Source organism: Geotrypetes seraphini, chromosome 3, assembly GCF_902459505.1.
Source record: "Geotrypetes seraphini chromosome 3, aGeoSer1.1, whole genome shotgun sequence".
Lineage (NCBI taxonomy): Eukaryota > Metazoa > Chordata > Amphibia > Gymnophiona > Dermophiidae > Geotrypetes > Geotrypetes seraphini.
The window spans coordinates 56,458,838-56,480,443 of NC_047086.1; the positions used below are offsets into that span (position 1 = coordinate 56,458,838).

The 21,606-nt window shown below is 40.2% G+C and overlaps 1 protein-coding gene across 5 annotated transcripts in view; it reads right to left on the minus strand.

Annotated features, from left to right (window-relative positions):
- Positions 1–3,675: 3,675 nt before the first annotated feature.
- ADGRB3 (adhesion G protein-coupled receptor B3) overlaps positions 3,676–21,606 on the minus strand; it is a 1,500,610-nt gene continuing 1,482,679 nt past the window's right edge. For all 5 annotated transcript variants that reach the window (XM_033937354.1, XM_033937350.1, XM_033937352.1 and 2 more), the window contains 2 exons: positions 11,835–11,939; positions 3,676–4,443 (listed from right to left, as the gene is read on the minus strand). In XM_033937354.1, the coding sequence (XP_033793245.1) occupies positions 4,255–4,443; positions 11,835–11,939 (294 nt within the window). In that variant the 3' untranslated portion in view covers positions 3,676–4,254. The remainder of the gene's footprint in view (positions 4,444–11,834; positions 11,940–21,606) is intronic.

A 21,606-nucleotide genomic window follows, 5' to 3' on the forward strand; every position in this document is an offset into this window, starting at 1 on the left:
CTTAACTTACCCCTCTTCTACGAAACTGCGCTAGCAGTTTTTTAGTGCAGAGAGCAGCGCGGGTCATTCAGCACAGCTCCCTGCACTAGAAACTGTTTCGTAGAAGAGGGGGCTAGGCACCAGTAGGGTGCCTATCAGCACCTAAGTTAAGGCACCATTTATAGAATATGGGCCTGAGTGCTCTTGTAATAGGATTTACTGTGACTGACTAGGCTACAGACTGGCCGAGTGGGAGCTGATCAAGGGTAATGGTAAACAGTTCACTCAGGATAAAGGTAATACCAGTGGTGTGTTGCAGAGATTGGTCACTGGTTTAACTCTTTTTGATATTTTTGTAAGCAATATAGCAGGAGGGCTGTTGACTAAGGTATGCCTTTTTGCAGGGGATACCAAAATCTGTCATTGGGTAGACCCCATGAAGATGCAAATAACATGGGAAGGGATCTAATGAAGTTTGGATGCTAAAAAATTGGATCCTAAAAAATGCATTTGGGTTGCAAAAATCTGGGTGTAATTGTATTTGATGATCTTAATGTAGACTGACAGGTAGAAAAGATGATGGAAGAACTGAGAAACAGAAATCAACACAGAAAATGAAGGCAGTTAAAGACCATATGGCCTATTCAATCTGCCCATTCATACCACCTATTTCTCCCTAAGAGAAGAGACCATTTCACACATCTACCATCTATCTCTAAAGAAATTTGTCCTTAGATAACTCCTCAGTCTATCCCTTTTCACATTCAACCTATGCCTTCTCATTCTGGAGTTTCCTTTCTTTTGAGAGACTTGCCTCCTGTGCTTTGTTTACTTACCCCCTATACAGGGCTGCAAAAGTAAGAAATTTTTCAATCATACTTTAGCGCAGGGGTATCAAACTCAATCACCTAAGGGGCCAAAATCTAAAACACAGGCTAACTCGAGGGCCAAATTTTCTATTAAGATACTTAGTCTTAGTAAAAGTATAGATTCTTCCTCGCCCTGAGACACCTGTGGCACGGTCAGGCACTTCTGTGGAGCACCCTGCTCCAACCTAGCTTTTACACTGGGACTGGGTCCTTCTGTCTGCAAATGGGTACTGAGGCAGCGAGGTGAGGAGCTTGGAGCACCACTGGGACCGGGGCTGCACAGTCAGGCACTTAGATGCAACACAGTCACCGAAGGCCACATAAAACGACCAGGCAGGCTGGATTTGGCCCCCGGGCCTTATGTTTCACATGTGTGCTTTAGCGTTTCAGGTAGCTTCCCATGACAGATAATTCCGATCATTGTTGCTTACAGCTTACTCTTATAAACATTTCAGAACACGGTTAAAAACTTATCTCTTTTCTAAGTACCTGGTCAATTAATTTATTCCTGTCTTTTAGTCTGTTTATTGTTTATAATCTTTTGCAAACCACGTTGAACTTATGGTTACGCGGTTAATAAGCACAATATTATGTTATATTTTATGTTATTTATGCCATTGATGTATTCAAATGTCTCTTTCATATCTCCCCTTTCCCACCTTTCTTCCAAAGTATACTTATTAAGGTTACGTTTCTCTCCATATACTATATAAGGAAGACCACTGACTATTTTAGTAGTCACCCTCTTGATCAACTCTATCCTGTTTATATCTTTCAAAGTGCAGTCTCCAGAATTTCACACAGAATTATAAATGGAGTTTCACAAGAGATATACAGAGGCATTATCACTTCCTCTTTTCTGCTGGACGTTCTTTTCCATATGCTTTCACTATCACCTTAAAATCATCTGATAACATCACACCCAAATCCCATTCTTCTTTTATACACAGAAGTGCTCCCTCCCCCCCCCAGCCTCACAGGGTTTTGTAGCTGACATGTGTGACCGGCACTTTTAGCATTAAATCAGCTGTTAAATTCTATAATTTTCTTCAAGCTTCACCAGACTTTTTTTTCTCCTGCTGTCAACACCATCGGAGGTGTCTAGCTTTTTAAAGATTTTGGTATTATCTGTAAAGAGGCAAACCTTACCTGACAGCTCTTCTACAATATTGCTCACAAAAATGTTAAAAAAGAGCCTGACCAAGGACTAATCCTAATAGTACCACATCCCTTCCTTAGAGTGGACTCCATTTTCAACTATAATTTGGAGGCTTCCATTCAACTAACTTCCAACCCACTCAGTCATTCTAGGGACATATTCTATAAATGGTGCTTAACCGTGCCTAACTTGTAGGCGCTGGTTGGTGCAGTTGTTAATCAATCGGTCACGGCTTATAGAATCATGCTTAGTGGCGCCTAGGCGTGCTTAGGTGTCACTAGGCATCGTGTGGTAGGCGCCGGTAAATAAGGCCAGGGTTTTCCTGACCTCATTTACTAGTGCGTAATATAGACACCTAGTGATGTCTAAATCAACCACACCTATGCTCCACCCCTAACCATACCTACTTTTTAGGTAGGTGCTGGTAGGTGTCTCAAATTAGGTAGGTTTTAGAAATTTTATTGTCTCGTTGTCTTTACTTGTAACTAGCAAGGGAAGATGGGTTTATTGGGAGTCCCAGGATAATAGAAACAGGACTTTTCCTTACCTGGGAAGGTAGGATTGTTTTCCAAGATCCCTTGGGGGGTATTGTGAGGTTTGTGGAGAATAACATTTGTCAGGTGCTGAGCTGTAAGTTAAAATGGTGGTGTTTATACAACTATATTTCAAGAGCTATGCCCCACACTGGGATTCAGGATGAAGAGCCATAGGTCTTGAAAGCTAGCTTCAAATATGTAAAGTTAGGCCTGTAAGAAGGTGCCATCTAGAACTATTTTGTTGACTTGTAGTCCTATGATTTGAAATAGTTCATTTGTTGCTGTTGTGTAAATCATTGATTTGCTAGAATTGCATTAATAGTGTCTCACTATTCATGTGATGGATACTAAGGGCTCCTTTTACAAAGGCGCGCTAGCTGAAAAACTACCGCCTGCTTAAAAGGAAGTGGTAGCGGTTAGCGCGCGGGGCATTTTAGTGCACGCTAAACCCACGCTATGTGGCTAGAAATAACGCCATCTCAATGCTGGCGTTAAGGTCTAGCGTGCGGGGCAATTTAGCACGCGCTATTCCGTGCGTTAAAGTCCTAACGCACCTTAGTTAAAGGAGCCCTAAGTGGCCTACAGCAATGTTTTTATTCAACAACACAAGGTTAATGGACCAATATGAAGAAACGTCTAATTTCAAAGGCCTATTTTTAATGGGTTATACCACTTTCTCAGTTAAAATGTTATGATTCCCTAGGAGGGTTTATTCAAGTTTCCAAAGCTCACACGTTATCTGATGTAATTTTAGGCACCTGTCCTCTGGCCATCTGCCCAGCATTTTCTATAGACAAATTTCTGGAGAACAGATGTGTAAGAATGCTTCTGAATAGAGTCCCCATCGCAGGATTCTGAAAAGTCAGATTTATGTGGCATATTTCTTTTTCTAATTGTGACTGTGCTGAAAATATGGAATAGCTGTACAAATACCTTTTTACATCTGCTAAATAATTGTCCTCAAAGGGATACTAAGATAAACACTGTCAAAGCTGTGAATATATTTTTAGCATATGTTTAAGTTCTTTTACCTTTTTTTAAAAAATGTGCAAATCCCCACTTAGGAGATCTAAAATTAAAGACACCAGTGAAACTGATATGTAGACAAAAGTTTATTTACACCATACAACATTTTAAATATTTTATACACAGCTGCAGCAGAGAAAGCTAATCTGAGCTTTCCAGAGAAAACTGCAATAATAAAGATGTGAAATATATTATTCATATAAAAGTGAGATTATTACTTTATTGCATTTAAAGCAATGAAGAATGTAGCTCAACAAACATTCATTTAATGACAAAAACTTTGCTTTTATCTTATAAAGTAAAAAGTGTAGTAATGGCCAAACAGACTGTTATAAACCTTAAAAACTGCATAAATATGTACATTGTGCTCCATGGTGAAGTTTTTTTGAAAACTAAACCAAATGAAGCCGTTACAACACGAACCGTTGCTTGAGGTTTCTCTATAAAGATTACCTTACAAATCCATTCCACGGGTACTTACAACACATGATGGTAAGAATTGTACACCTGGGTCTCCACTAGATTTCCTAGTGACATAAGATGAAAAGAAAACCCCACTGACGTTTGGCACATGAAGATCCTGACATTACAGTGATCACAGATGTCCGGGTAGGAATGTCAGGAGTCCCGAGTCTCTCACGTGTGTCAGTGCAACAACTTTAGGGTTCAGTTCATTTTCAATGGATTAAACTTCTGTTTGAAAGTCACCTTCCTGCACATCCAAAGGCAAACTCAGACATTTTTCCCATTCTGCTGGTCTTAGTTCTAAGGCATCTTTTGCCTCTGAATCTAATACATTTGCTGCGGTGTAATGTTGGTATTCACTAATATTTTTGAAATTGTCCCATGGATTTTTGTTTGCTGTTGGATTTTCCTGTGAGTGAGACAACGGAAAGAAAACAAAACAAAAAGCAACATTAATGAATGGATCTGTATTGATCTGGGAGTGCTTTCTCTGATACCTCTCTTTTATTGGCTTATGAAGTGTCTTGCTACATTGCTGTTGGAGAAAGACCACATTCTCAGCTGTGTTCTGAGGATGACTGGCAAATCTCCTATGCTGAGACATGCACTGTCCTCCTCTCAGAATTTTATTATACCCTTATATAACATTTAAGTGCTTCAGGAAATAATAAATAAAAGATCAAGGGCAAGGCTTCTCAAACCTGTGCTGGGGACCCCACAGCCAGGCAGGGTTTCAGGATATCCACAGTGAATATGCAGAGATCAATTTGCATGTCTTGGAGACTTGGTATACTGTATGTCAATGATTTCATGCATATTCATTGGGAACATTCCAAAAACATGACTAGTTCTTTGGTCTTTAGACACGACGCCAAAACAGAAGACCAAAATCCTCTGAATTATATTACTATGTATTCACGTCTAGTAAAATTCAGCATCATACCTCTGAGTTTATTCTAAATTTTCATGTGCTAAAATCAACATCTTAGAACAGCATTTTCTTCTTTGTCTGTCTAATTTGTCATTAGACATAGTATAGGGGTCTGATATTCAAAATGATTTGACCAGGCAGGAGAGGCTCCAGTTTGGTTAAATTGAGCGAGTGAGAAAATAAAACGAAATTGAGCGGCACTGTTGAATATCTCCTTTTGACTGGCCAGTGCTGAGTTACCGTATTTTCACGTAGATAACGCGCACCCGTGTAAAACGCGCACACAGGTATAGCGCGCGGAAAACACAAATTTATGTACAGAAATTTTTATATACCGCACACACCCGTATACCGCGCATGCTGCCCGACTCTCCTTTCGCCCGCCCCGACTCTCCTCTGGAGACCCCGACTCTCTTTTCACCCGCCCCGACTCTCCTTTCCCCCTTGAAGTCCTGTCCCTACCCTGAAAGCCTGATGCCCCCCCCCCCGACGTCCAATTCAGGACCATTCGCACCCCCACCCCAAAGGACCACTCGCACGCACCCGCACCCCCACCCTGAAGGACCGCTCACACCCCCACCCCAAAGGAGCGCTCGCACTCCCACCCCGAAGGACCGCTCGCACCCCCACAGCCTCCCCCCTCTCCCCCATGGAGAAGCTGTCTACCTTGTTTCCGGATGCCAGCGAGCCCAGCTGTTTCCTCTGCCGGCGGTCCCGCCCCTTCTCTGAGCCCTGCTGCGCTGCTTCCTCTTTCGGCGGTCCCGCCCTTTCTCTGATGCCTCACTCGCTCAGCATAATTTAACCAAACTGGAGCCTCTCCTTCCTGGTCAAATCATTTTGAATATCAGACCCCTATACTATGTCTAATGACAAATTAGACAGATAAAGAAGAAAATGCTGTTCTAAGATGTTGATTTTAGCACATGAAAATTTAGTATATACCTAGTTCATTTTTGAGTGTGGAAAGTACTCTTTTTAAAATTGGCAACAATACCAAAATAATTTTATAGTATTCAATATTTTTAATTGCAGTTTTATTTAAGGGTAAGGGGGAAATTCATCAAGCAGCATTAGGGCTTTTGCACAGATACCAGGGCTCTAATGTGCATGAAAGGAATCAAGGCATGCTAAATGCTGGGAAGCCCATAGGTATAAAATGGGTTTCTTAGCATTACAGACCAGATTCTCTAAATGATGCTGTTGGCGGCTGCTGAGCTTGTGTCAAATCACGTGATGGTGGGAGTTAGAGAATCACACCTCCGGCAAAGGTAGATGCTGGAAATGTAGGCCAGGGTTTTCCAGGCCTATATTTCCAGTGCCTACCTTTGATGTGAATTGTACCTCTGTAGGCATTTTACAATGCCTAACACCACTTCTGGCCTTAGCCATGTTTATAGCGGCATTAGGTACCAGAAAGCACCTAAGGAGGCACGATTCTAGTGCCAATTTTTTAGGCGTCGGTGTTTTCACTGAGCTTGGATGGCTACTGGCACCTAAAAAAAACAGTGCCATTTTGAGAATCCAGGCCTTAGGCCCACTTTTACTTAGGTGCACTAATCGATTTAGTACGCGCTAAACGTTAATGCGTGCATGCTAGTCTATGGACACGTTAGCGTGCACTAATCGGTTAGCGCACCTAATGCTTGATGAATTCCCCGATATATTTCTTAAATATTTTGTAACTTGTTTTTCTTTTCCTTATTCTATTTTCAACTCTCTTTCCCCAGGTGGCTTTGGAAAACCTTTTTTTGGGGGGTTGAAAGCTGGGAAGGGTTCATCCTCCAAATAGCATCCTCGGGAAATACTTTTTTATAGAAAGGGTTGTAAATGCATGAAACAGTCTCTTGGAAGAGGTGGGGGAGACACAGACTGTGTCTGAATTCAAGAAAGTGTGGGATAGGCACAAGGGATCTCTTAGAGAGAGGAAGAGATAATGGTTACTGCAGATGGGCAGCTCTATGACCTCACAATGCAGGTGTAAGGAGCCTTAGCTTATAGGAAGAGGAGATGCAAATGTTAAGAGCCTTAGCCAATAGGGAGAGGAGGAGATAGTGGATGCAGATGAGAGACTAGATGGACCATTTGGCCTTATCTGCCATCATGTTTCTATGTAGCTAATACTGCCTGTCATAGTCATGGCAGTATCTTTTCATACTCACTAGACTAGAGTATAACATATGTGTAGTATGTTCAGACTGACTGAACCTGATAGATAGGGATCCCATAGCACAATGCACAGAATTTCTATCTTAGCCATAATACTCATTTCAAACACAAATTAAGCACATCTTGTCAAAGATATATCGGGTGAATATGCCATGTGCCAAAATAAAAAAAAAGAATTCAGATATATAGGTGTAGTTATCAATGCAATGCGGGCTGCTGTAAAAGATGTACCTTTGATTCATGCTATGTTAATTCAGGATCCATTTTATGCAATAAGACCAAGTTACTACTAAGTAGGGTTAATATTAAAATAACAGGTTCCCCTCTCATCGGGGCAGAATCTGACAGTTCCCCGGCTGGAAGAGAGGCTGGGGCTTCGGACTGGGAGGTATCTCTCTCTCCTCAGATGTCAGTTCCACCACTGTTCCTAGCGCCTAACGCGGCTGACCCGGATGTGACTCCTGATTTGGTATTCTCGAGGGAGACCCCAGGTGCAGGGGCTGCAGCCGCGAGGAAGAAGCTGGAGGCAGGAGAAACTTTGGAGATTTCTCCCCTAGTTAAGAAATCTGAGGCAGCGTCACTGGAGAGCATATGGGAGGCTTTCATGAAGATCAACACAATAGTTTCCAGCTATTCTAAAGAAATTGCAGCGCTCGTGAGTACTGTTTATGCCTTGGGAGAGAAACTGCAGGGTACTATAGACCAATTTAATATGGAAGTATCCCAGGTCAAGACTAAAATTACTGATTTACAAACTCTATCTTCAGAATTGGACAAAGATAAAATAAATTTGAATAAGAAAATAGAACAATTGGAAAATTATAATAGAAGATTAAATGTGTGAATTCTCAATTTTCCTCATTCAAATGCAGAGTCACCTATGGAAATGCTAAGAATATATCTTGTTGAAGTATTGAAATACTCAGTTGACTTAATTCCTCTGGTCAATCGTATTTATTATATTCCTACAAAAAAGCTAGGAGTCACTCCTCAAGGTCCAGCTATGGAGCAATTAAATCTTACAGATATACTTGAATCATCGTCCACAGACTTCACAGAGTGAGCCACTGTACTGGTTTCTTTTGTATTTGAGCAAGACGCTAATTCACTTTAAGATTATACTTTCAAAATTCTCAATCACCTTTTCTGGAGAAAAGGGTTTGGATATACCCAGACGTCGCAAGACAAACACAAGAGAGACGTAAACTTTTCTTGGCAATGAGAACTGAGACAGAGACGCTGGGGGCAACTTTTCTCTTAGCTTAACCATGTAAATGTTTAGTCAAGTATCTTGCAGTTAAATATGTCTTTTTTTTTTACCTGAACACTTGTGCGCATTTCTTGATATGAAGAAACTGTCTATTGCTAGTGTTAATTAAGTTGTTCAGGGAACTTTACTTCTAAGCTTATTCTTTTATATTATGTTATTGTAAGAATTATTGTTTCTCTTCACACTTTCCAGGAATTCTCCAAGGATTGATTGTGGTCTAAGAAAGTTTAATTTGTTTCTTTAGAGAAATGATTTACAACTGATTTTCTTGAACAAGGTTATCTTGTGATTATTTTGAAAATTCAATAAAGATAAAGTTTAAAAAATAATATTAAAAGAACACGTCTTATGGAAGCCCACATGACAAGCTCACCCCTTAATCATTTTTAATGAAATGAGCCACACCTCTCCCCCTGCATATTTACATAGTATTTTTTGTTTTATACTTAAAATTAAACAATGTTGAGAAAGCAAAATTGAAATAAACAACCCTTTTTCTTTTCTAATCTCCCCGTTTTAGCAATGGGCGACTCAGCATTTAGCTCACGTTGCTAGGCAGTGCGGCTTGATATTGGGGGAGGCTATTTTTTTCCTCACTGACACCCAATGAAAAGAAAAGCTTAGCACATATGACCCTGACTGAGTTTAAGCATTTTGTATTTGAAATTTTCATTTTTAAAATTTATTTTACCGGATAAATGTATAGCATTCTTGCTATCAGCTTTGTGGGTTTTTTATGATTCATAAACAGATGACTTTATTTGTAGATCTACTAAAAAGCTTAGAAGTTGGATGTTTGAGAGTTAAGTTGTCTTAAAGTCTGCTATTTCTATATTTCTTCCACTTATAATGTTGGGGGTATAGCATGGAATATGATGAGAAAGCAGTTTGAGAATTAAAGAATGGGTTTACAATAACAAACAGCAGTGCTATATTGGTACTGGGCCTCCAAGGATCTGCAGGTGGGGATCAAGTTTCAAGTTTATCAAGTTTATTAGAGTTTTTGATTAATCGCTTAATCATACTTCAAAGCGATGAACATACATAAAAAACCATTTAAAATTACAATATTAAAAGTATTACCATATTTAAACATAAACATTAAAATGAACTAGACTATATACAAACTTAAGAAACAAGAAGAAAAAGGCGAAGGGGATTTGAACTACATATTATTATACAGTAGTACCTTGGATTACGAGTATAATCCGTTCCAGGAGCATGCTCGTAATCCAAAATGCTCGTTTATCAAAGCGAGTTTCCCCATAGAAAATAATGGAAACTCTTTTTGATGCGTTCCCCCCCCAAGAACCGGCATTGCTCCCCTCGAAGGCCCCCCTGCGATCAGGCACCCCCCCCTGCGATCAGGCACCCCCCTGCCTCGAACCGGCACCCCCCCGCCACGATTGGGCATCCCCCGCCACGATCCAACCCCCCGCCACGATCCGACATCCCCCTGACACAATTGGGCACCCCCCCGCCACTTCTTACCCTCATCTGGGCACTCTTGAAGCTCGGCCTCCTCGTCTGCTGGGCCTTGAGCATCTAAGCATGCTCAAGGCCTGCGAGTAGTGATTTAAAAATAAATGCGGGTGTTTTAAAAAGTATTGATTTAAAAGTGAGTAGGCATAGTTTATAAGTTATTCTATGAGATACCGGAAGCCAATCAGCGTTCTTAAGAAGTGGTGTTACGTGATCAAATTTTTTTGTTTTTGTTATAAGTTTGATAGAAGTATTTTGTATGATTTGTAGGCGTCTAATTTCACTTTGTGCAATTCCTTTAAAAAGGGCGTTACAGTAATCGATTTTACAAATTACTAAGGAGTGAATAAGAATATTAAGTGATTTAGAGCAAAGATATTGTGAAAGGGAACGGATTTGACGAAGTCTATAGAAAGATGATTTGACAATACTACCTATATGTTTGTGAAAAATTAATTTACTGTCAAATATAACTCCTAGGATTTTAATGGTATTAACCAATTGCAAAGGAATATTTTTTATAGTAATAGGGGCAATAAGTTTAGGAGTTTCTTTCCATGGGAAAAGCATTGTCTTTGTTTTTTCAATATTAAGGGCTAACCTATTTATATCTAACCATTGATGAATTTGTTCAAGTTTATTGTTAATTGCTATGATATTGTGTTTAGTTCAAAGTTCAATGACCAAGGGGAGGATGAATTTTAACTAGGAAGGGGCCTATGTGCTGATATAACCATTGAGCATATAGGAACAAAGCTGAAAATGGTGAGGTGACCTACCAACAAGTGGTAAAGCCATTCAATGAAAGAAATTTTGGGTTGGCTAGGGAGGATAAGAAGTGGTGGAAACAATATTAAGATGTTGGGTCAAAGATGTGGGGAAAAGTTAGTGGAAAGGTGGGTCAGACGCCAGGCAAAATAAGTGGAGATAAAAGTCTGGTGTTAGGTTGGAAATAGAAGCTCATCTGTGAACATACACAAGTATTCAAATCTCAGGTCAGCAGATTGAATGGGCCATTTCAGCCTTTACTTGGTGTATTTTATAAAATATGCATATTCATTGCAATTCTGTCCTTTCTCTGCCCACATTGCTCCCCCATGAATGCCTTGGGGCAATGTGCCATCTTGTTGTATATACTCCATAAGATTTTGTACATATGTTCAACAGGCTTTACATATGGAAAACCTTTATAAAATTATCCTCTAAGGCCAGATTCTCTATAACGTGACCAAAGTTGCATGCACAAATTTATGAGCATTACAAATTTGCACACACAACTTAATTGTTTAACAAGTCAACCAGTGCTAAGTGCCAATTAACAAGTAATAATGGGCATGAGTTGATTCTAATTAGAATCTAGGTGCACAATTTTCTAAGCATATTCTATAAAGAGGGGCACAAAACTTCTCAAGGCAACACACAAAGCAGGCCAATGAATTTGGAAGTATCTCGGAGAGAGCGTGAACTCACAGGCCTTGAGCATGCGCAGATGCTCAAGGCCCAGCAAGAAGAGGAGGCCGATCTTCGGGCACCGGCACCAACGCACAGGACATGCCGGTGCCAGTGCCCAGATGACAGTAAGCATCGGCGGGAGGGTGCCCAATCGCGGTGGGGGGGTGCCCAATCGCGGTGGGGGGTGCCCGATTGCGGCGGGGGGCTGCCCGATCACGGCGGGGGGGAGTGCCGGATCGCGGAGGGGGGTGCCGGATCGCGAGGGGGAGGGTGCCGGATCGCAGGGGGGGCCTTCGGGAGGAGCAATGCCGGTTCTCGTGGGGGAGGGGGATGGGGTGGGAATGTATCAAAGCAAGTTTCCATTATTTCCTATGGGGAAACTTGCTTTGATAAACGAGCATTTTGTTTTACGAGCATGCTCCTGGAACGTATTATGCTTGTAATCCAAGGTACCACTGTATTTTCATTGAAAAATATACTGAAAATGCAGAACACTTACCATAGTGCCTGTGTTTGGTATATCTCGAAATCTCTCCAAAGTCTGAAATTTCTGATTTAATTCCTGAAAGAGTTCCATGTGCCTCTTCCTGGTATGCATTACTTTCTGTAAATGGAACATTAGAAAGGCCATTTTAGATAGAACATAGAAATCAGAATTGATATGTTGAGATCGGGACATATACAATACTGGTAGTGTTTTAGAAAAGGATCTACTGACATAGAGCCTTTTGTAAAATACATGCGTACATGTTGTGGCTACTTGAGGCAGGACCATCCATTTTACAACTGTCAAAGTGGAAACATCAATGTAAGTGCAGACACACATATAAAAGGGTATTTCAGAAGTTATCATGCGTATGTCTGCCATTTTAGAATCCTACGTATGTAAACGCTTCTAATCAAGTATGAGGTTGCAATACTTCAGTACTTTCAATTCTGAGGAGGAAAAAAACAATAGGGGATTAAGGAGGAGATATCTCTTAACTCCTCCTGTAAATGGCAGTCAAAAATGAGCACTTTTTAGAAAACCTACACTTGCCCATGAGAGCTATAAATCATGACACTGATAAAAGTATTCACATGCTTTCCCTTTTCTGAAATGAGGGATACATGTGAAGACTGATGTCACCCATGCTCCATGGCCTTGCCATCTAGAAGTTGTGTAGCTTTACATGTATAAATAGTAGCTTTAGGAAATCAGGGTTTCTACACGGTATTTACATGTCAAAATCACAAATAGAGGTGACTAAAATAACCACACAATTCTTTAATTCAATAACTGACACCATCCCCTTTTTACAAAGCCACACTAGTGGCTGGCGCACAGCAAATGCCCCAAATCCCTTTAAATCTCTATGGGCTTCGGGGCAGTCATCGCAGCGGCAGCCGCTAGCTCGGCTTTGTTAAAGGGGTGGGTGGGTGAATTTCTCAGTTTTATTCCCAAAGAAATTATACTTTTTGCCACAAAGCATAGTCCGTTTTGCCAAGTTTGTGACTTTGAGTTTACCTGTTTAAAAGCCAAGACAATAAAGAAAATCAGCTGCCAGAGCAGAGCTTCTCAATCCAGTCCTTGAGGCATACCTAGTCCCATCAGGTTTTCAGGATACCCACAATGAATATGCATGAGATAGATTTACATACCAAAGAGACAGATTTGCAAGCACTATCTTATTTATTTGGTTTTATATCCCGTCCTCCAAGCAGATCTTAGAACGGGTTACAAATTTACATACATATTAAAGTGTATTTACACAAAGTGATGACAAACATTACATGGCAGGCCATTGTTAACTATATTTTGCCATCTTCATCAGATAAAGCATGGTAAAACATAACATGACAAAAACATGGTATGGTGCGATATAACATGATGGGCATAGTATGGCAAATCATAGCATGGCAAACATAGTTTTATAAGTGTGGCTGACCTAGTATGACACGACAGGATGACACTTAACTTGATAGAACCTAGTGCGGTAGATATGGGATGGCAAACATTGTGTGATAGATATAGCATGAGAATTCATGGCATGGTAGATACAGTTTGGCAGATATAGTGTGAAAGATATGACGAATGAGAGAGAAAAAGTGACAGTATGACAAAATGTAGAATAATTAAGTCATCAAACTGAAATTAAAGGCCACTATAGCTCATAATTTAAATAATCTAAATCAAAATATAGATAGTTAAAGTGTAATTAAAATTAAATTATAATCCTAATTGAGTGTTTAAATGTTTAAAGAGAACCGTGGTGGACATATCATAATTTATACAGACTTCAATCTTTGGAACCTCTTATGATATATACCATTCCAAGTTCCAGTCTTGTATGTTGTTATAATCATCTATGTCCACCACCCCCAATAAATCAAGTAATCAGATTAGTTAATGTGATTAATATAACAGTTAATTAAATTATTTAAAAAGCTGTTTAATTGGTAAGGGGTTGTGCACTCTACGTGTGGTCTTTTTGGCATGACTCAAAGAAAAATGAGACACAAGATAACCTGGTAACAAACCCGAAACTGATTTATAACAAATACAGAATTCTAGACTCTAGGCAACCAATGGAGTTTCAAATAAAAAGGAGTGATATGCTTCCATTTTTTTAAACCAAAAATGAGTTGAAATTAGAGTTGAAAAGGGATAAAAACAGGGAATATAGAAAGAAATACAATAATTGACAGGAAGAGTAGCTGGGGAGGAAGGGAGGGGGAAAACTCATATTTATAGGTCAACATCATGGTGGTGTCTTCTTGTTGTCTTGCTAGGGAACATACGGGAACCATCATTATCTGTGACTGAAAATTTGGCCGTATATTACTGACTTATAAGGCTGAAAGTTAGGAATTCTAGAGGCAATTTTATAGACCAACTCGGTGAAAAACCCTAAAAGATTACTATTTTAAACATTTTATAAAAGGCAACATATGTGCCATCTAAGTTGCCTTTTATAAAATAGGTGCCCAGCACCATCCCGAGTAGTCTGCAAATTTATACATACTTCAAAGATGGTGTAAATGTGTTTCTGTGTATTCTGTGAGTACTGCTAAATATTCACAGTTTTCGCCTGCACTGAAACAAGCTAACTTATGCAATTAAGTGCCGATATTCAGTCCTTGACCACATTAGATAAATGCTTAAATTGAGCCTTCTAAATAGCAGTTGTATCTTTAAGAAGTTCAGCTAATGCATTCAAGGGCTGAATATTGCACTTAACTGAATAAGGGTTAGCATCCAACTTTAAACTGGATATTCAGTGCCGATGCCCAGATGTGGCCAAGCTTTCAATATCCAGAAATACAGATTGCATATGCATGGACCATGCATCTTTCAGTGCAAAAATTTTACTTTTACATGGCTATATTCTGACACAAATTTATAAAAGACCTTTTTGACAAATAAAACAGGCTTTGCACATGCAGAGATCTTTCTTTAGAAGTGACCCTCAAAGTGTAATGACACATTCAAACATATGTATTTATGAGGCAACAACCAGTGCTAGCTGTGTCAGTGTTTTTGATTATTAGTCCTCTAGCATTTAAGTTATTCTTAAAAACTTCACCAAATAATCTACTTTTTAATGTTTTTTTTGGTAACAAATCTAGGGGTGGATGGGACGGGGAATCCATCAAAGGGTGCTACTGAATTAGCTTGCACTTAGGGCCAGATTCTATAAATGGTGCCTACATTAAGTGCTGCTAGGCACCTACATTGAGATTGCCTAGCAATTCCTAATGAAAATCCATGTACAACTCAAATTGTTTTAATTAGCTTAAAAGGCTTGGTAATTGACCACACCATTGAACTTAATTATTAAAGAATTTTAAAAATTAACCAGAGGTTCATGCGGAACTCAGAGTAGCAGCTAGCAACGTCTAAGTCTAGTCGCCCTCTGATGCCTAATAACGCCTACCTGAAAAGTAGGATAGGTTAGGGGTGGAGAATAGGCATGGTAGACTTAGGCTAATGAAGCTTAAGTCTGCTTAGGTGACAGAGTGGTGCCTACAATGTAAGCACCCTTAAGTGCTGTTTATAAAATCTGGCCTTGTGTTAGCGCACACTAAAGATGCCCATTATATCCTATAGCATTTAGCATTATATTCATTTGGCTAGATCAGTTCAGGTAAGAAGGTAATTTCAGATGTCCATCAGAGTGGCAGCTATAGGAAGTCATAGCAGCCTGGGTGAGTGAAGGTGACATGAGTGGGTAGTTTCCTACAATTCTGTATATCAAGGACTGTATGACACCAAACGGAGCACTATAGCTTCAAACATAGAAATATAGAAAATGACGGCAGAAAAGGGCCTCGGCCCATCAAGTCTGCCCACTCTAATGACCCACCCCCAACTTCACCCCCCCCAAGAGATCCCACATGCCTATCCCATCTTCTCTTAAAATCTGGTACGCTGCTGGCCTCGATCACCTGCAGTGAAAGTTCATTCCAATGATCAACCACACTTTCGATGAAGAAATGCTTCCTGATGTCACCATGAAATTTCCCGCCCCTGATTTTCAGCGGATGCCCTCTTGTGGCCATGGGACCTTTAAGAAAGAAGATATCATCTTCTACCTCGATACGGCCCGTGATATATTTAAACGTCTCAATCATGTCTCCTCTCTCTATATGTTCCTCGAGTGAATATAGCTGCAATTTACTCAGCCTTTCCTCATATGGGAGATCTTTGAATCCCGAGACCATCCTGGTGGCCATTCGTTGAACCGACTCAACTCTCAGCACATCTTTTTGGTAATGTGGCCTCCAGAATTATACACAATATTCCAGATGAGGTCTCACCATGGATCTGTACAATGGCATTATCACTTCGGGCTTCCGGCTGACGAAACTTCTGCGGATACAACACATCATTTGTCTAGCCTTGGAAGAAGCCTTCTCCACTTGATTGGCAGTTTTCATATCTTCACTAATGATCACTCCTAAATCTCGTTCCGCTGTAGTCCTAGCTAAGGTCTCACCATTTAGGGTGTAAATTCTGCACGGATTTCTACTTAGACTCTGTTATGAGGCTAAGCCACTGTGTTTATAAGTGAGAAGAAGATTATTGAGGTGAACCACATCAAATCATGTGGTATTTCTAAAAAGCTAAACAAATATCCACAGGCCACTGGAGATACAATTGTGAAACACATGAATGGAAATTTTCATTAGAAAATAATTTGTTTCATCCTTGCTGAATTTGAATGGAATTAAAGGTTACAAGGTAAACAACTCAGAGTCCTTTGCAGAACCTAATTATATTCATGTGTATAAACAGCCTGCGGAATCAATATAATCACCAGATGAAATCTGTCCTCTCAAAGAAATAAATGGTACTATGCCGTGCAACAGCAAATGTTCGGTCATCTACAGCTAGAAAAAGGAGGTGAAATCTAAGCAGTTTTTAAAAAAAAAGTTATTTCAGTCCAGCAATAGTATAATTCCAAAAGGCTATAATAGAACAGTAAATGAACATTCTAGACTGACTTGACAATAGTGCTGGGTGATTCATTCTATCCTATTATATAAAGTGAGCAAGCTCTGTGATCTTGAGAATGGCTCTAAGGATCTTGATGAAATGGGGTCAATCTACAGTTTTTGGTGTGAGAAAGCGATTTAGCTAAGTCTGGAGTTTGGCAAAATTCATTTGGGGAGTTTCAATTAAAAGAGGCTTGCCTCCTGTGCATTATGTTGTGTAAGTATTTAAACGTCTCTATCACTCTCGTTTCTTCCAAAGTATACATAAGAACATAAGAATTGCCGCTGCTGGGTCAGACCAGTGGTCCATCGTGCCCAGCAGTCCGCTCCCACGGCGGCCCCTAGGTCAAAGACCAGTGCCCTAACCGAGACCAGCCCTACCTGCGTACGTTCCAGTTCCGCAGGAACTTGTCTAACTTTGTCTTGAATCCCTAGAGGGTGTTTTCCCCTATGACAGCCTCCGAAAGAGCGTTCCAGTTTTCCATCACTCTCTGGGTGAAGAAGAACTTCCTTACGTTTGTACGGAATCTATGCTCTTTTAACTTTAGAGCAGGGATATCCAACCTTTTGTCTTCACTGGGCCGCATTGGTCGAAAAAAATGTTTCTGGGGCTGCACAAACGTGCAAACTCTGCAGCAAGACAGAGAAGGGAGCCAGCAAGACGGTAAACACCCGGGGGCAGCAGAGGAAAACACTGCATCGTCCTCTACTGAGGCCGCACAAAATACTTCACTGGGCCGCAGGTTGGACACCCCTGCTTTAGAGAGTGCCCTGCCTTGGAGAGGGTGAACAACCTGTCTTTATCTACTAAGTATATTCCCTTCATTATCTTGAAGGTTTCAATCATGTCCCCTCTCAGTCTCCTCTTTTCAAGGGAGAAGAGGCCCAGTTTCTCTCACTGTATGACAAGAGAAACTGGGCCTCTTCTCCCTTGAAAAGAGGAACTCATTAGTGTATCTGGACTTAAAAAATCTTTGAAGAAGTTCCTGGAGGAAAAGTCTTATTCTGCTATTAGCATAGAGAAAAGCCACTACTGGGACTGGTAGCATGGACGTTTGCTACTGTTTGGAACTCTTTCAGGTAATTGTGACCTGGATTAGCCACTGCTTGAAGCAGGGTACTGAGCTAAAAGGACCATAGGTCTGACCCCGTATATCTATTCTTAAATTAGATACAAAACATTGATGAAGGCTGAAAGAGAATCTTGACAAGAAGTTTGGAGCAGAGGCAAATACTCATGATAAATCTATTTTAGGTACATTAGAAGCATTAATCCTGTGAAGGAGTCAGTGGCACTATTAATCAATGAGCTAAAAAGAGTACACAGAGAAGATTAGGCCACAGTTGAGCAATTAAGGTACTTTAAAACTGCTGACTTCTGTGGGCTGAAAAGCAGGAGGTGAAGTCATTCTTCACTTCAGTCTTTATTAAAGAGGATTTCAGGGCGCTACCCATGCCAGAAATGGTATTTAAAGGTGATGATATGGAAGAACTAAAACAAGCTTGGTGAACCTTGATGATGTAATAGGCCACACTGACAAGCTAAAGAGCAGCAAATCATCTGAACCGGATGGTGTATACTCCGGCTTGTTGAAAGAACTCAAACATGAAATTGAAGATCTACTATTAGTAATTTGTGACCTACCACTGAAATTATCTACAACACCCAAAGCCTGGAAAGTGGCCATCATAATGCCAATTTTTTAAAAGGGTTCCCAGTCTGATCTGGAAAAGTACAGACTGGTATGTCTAGGATTACAATATAGCTCCAGAATAAGGAGGACAGATTGAGACATCTGGATTTTACTTCCCCTGAAAGCAATGGACGTAAAACCCAGATGTCTCAATCTGTCCTCTTTTTTTGGAGCTATATGGTAATCTTTGGTGTGCCTGATGTCAGTGCCAACAGCAAGGCAAGAAAAGTCAAGGGTTCCGTGAGTGGTTGCAGGATGGAAAAACACCAATACTCAATGCTGACAAAGATAAACAACATTAAATTAACTCAATTAGAGGAATATTAATCATAGGTACCCTCAGTGCGCAGATACAGCAACGGGAGCAAACTCCAATGCTTCATGCGAAAAGATAGAGGCTAACTAGCCCCCACCTACACACCATCATGGGGTACCAAGGGTGTGTTTCAAATGAAATAACACTATCTCCAAAAACAGTGCACAATGAACACAGGTGAAATAAAGTGAAATCACGATCTGCAATCACTCAGGGAACCCCCCAGCCAACTCCCCCCAAAAATCAAAAAAGCAACTTAGCTACAATGAATCTTCATCCAACGTCCAAGGGAGTGGGAACAAGACGGATGACACACCGCAGAACCTGTGTTCATTGTGCACTCTTTTTGGTGATAGTGTTATTTCATTTGAAACACACCCTTGGTATCCCATGATGGTGTGTAGGTGGGGCTAGTTAGCCTCTACCTTTTCGCATGAAGCGTTGGAGTTCGCTCCCGTCGCTGTATCTGTGCACTGAGGGTACCTAGCACTAATATTCCTCTAATTGAGTTAATTTAATGCTGTTTATCTTTGTCAGCATTGAGTATTGGTGTTTTTCCGTCCTGCAACCACTCACGGAACCCTTGACCTTTCTTGACTTGCTGGTGGGTCTTTTAAGTTTCTGTGGCAATTTTCTTTTTTTGGAGCTAGTTGTGATGTCAGTGCCAGGCAAAATTCTAGAGAACAAAATTACTGACTGAATAGATTGACAAATAACAAAAAAAGACTCAAAGCCATTCAGAGGAAAGAAACCAAAAAGGTACAGATATGGGGATTTGACTTTTTTTTTTTTTCTACAGATAGATGAATCTCTATAAAGTCTGCCATCAAATTTCACAAACAGATGAGCAATCTTCAGGTTTGTTGAATTTATTCGACTACTCTCTTCTAAAGGAAAAAAAATCATTGTAGATTTAAATCAAGTGAATCTGCTTTGAATTTCAATTGCAGTGTTCAGATTTCTCTGAGATCCACAAAGGAAAAAAAAAAAAATCAGTAGATTTATCTGGATCTCATTGGGGAGTGCTGTTTTTGTCACATTTGAGACAAGCTGAAATTTTCCTGGTTTGAATATGACTGTGGAACAGTCTCCCATCCCTAGTCATTCCACTGATTTTTTTTACATTTTATTTTGATGGCATTCAAAAAGTTTCAACAAGTGCCTAATTAAATCAATTAAGTAATTAGCTTTGTTTACTTTGTGCTAGCACATCTGAATGAGAAAGCTATCCAAACCAGGAGTTGACTTTGAAATGTTTAATTAGTACAATTAAACACCTGTTTAAGTATTTTTTTTTTTATCAAACAAGCCTCTAAAATCATTAAATGTCATTATAATGACTAAACATGTCTTTCATAATTTCTAACATGCAATGTCTTCATGATACATAATTTTCCAAATAGACTCAATCACTCTTAGGACTGGAAAACAACATTTTATAATAGATTGAGCCAGTCAGTAGAGGAGCAGCCTAATGGTTACAGAAGTGGGCCGAGAACTAAGGATGCCCAGTTCAAATTCCACTGCAGCTCTCTGTGATCTTGCGCAAGTCACTTAACCCACCACCAGGGCTGGATTAATGAATAGGCCCAGTAGGCCCATGTGCCTAGGGCCTGAAATAGTCAGGGGGGGGTCCCTCCCCAAGCACAACCCATGATGCACCAGGAAAGGGCAGGCCTGCCATTCATGAGAAGGCAGGCCAGCCGGCTGGAGGCAGGAAGGATGCCTCCAGCTGGCCAACATTTTAAGGTAGGGAGGGTTCCGGAAGGGCTAATGGGGTCAGAGGGGGGTCCGTAAGGGGGATGCCCATGATGTTCGGGGGGTGGGTGGGAGGGGGGTTCTGGCAGGAGTGACTGGGCATTTTCATTCTAAAAACAGTTCATACAAAAATTTCATAACACTTTTTGGTGGAATTTGATATGCTTGTGTTATCATTACAAGAAAATGATATCTGAACAGAGGGGTAATATTAAGTGGTTTAATCTGACATGGGGTCCTTTGACCAATTTTATTGATTCTAATTGAATATTTTTTCCCTTTACTTTTGGTTATACTTTTTATATCCATGGAAGGGGGGTGGGTGGGAGGGAGAAAAATAATGTTATAGGGATTGGTTTATTTATGAGTTGTTAGTACTAATGTATAGTTATCTTGAATATAGTGAAATGTATTTCACTGATGGATATAAGTGCTGTTTTTTCAGGTAACTTGTTAAGAGTCTCTTTCATTTGAAAAGAAACTCTGCAATGAGAAGGCATAGGATGAAGTTAAGAGGTGATAAGCTCCAGAGTAATCTGAGGAAATACTTTTTTACAGAAAGGGTGGTAGATGCGTGGAACAGTTTCCTGGAAGAGGTGGTGGAGACAGAGACTGTGTCTGAATTCAAAAGGGCCTGAGATAGGCACATGGGATCTCTCGGAGAGAGAAAGAGATAATGGTTACTGCGGATGGGCAGACTAGATGGACCATTTGGCCTTTATCTGCCGTCACTTTATCTGCAGGTTACTATGTTTCTAACTTGCAGGAACCAATGGATCTAAAATAAATTTATTAGTAAAGCTCTCTTTTTTATATTTAGAAATTAATTATTGAGGATGGTTTGTGAATTCACTGCCATGGAGGAAATCTAGGTTCAGATCTTGGGTTTTGCTTCTACTCTGCTTAGAATACTGTGGGAAGAAAGTATTAGTCATCTCATAAAACTGACATAGATTAATGCAGATTAACATGCTGATTCTGAAAGACTGCTTGATAGTGCAGTTAAAGTACAATGCATTAAAAGG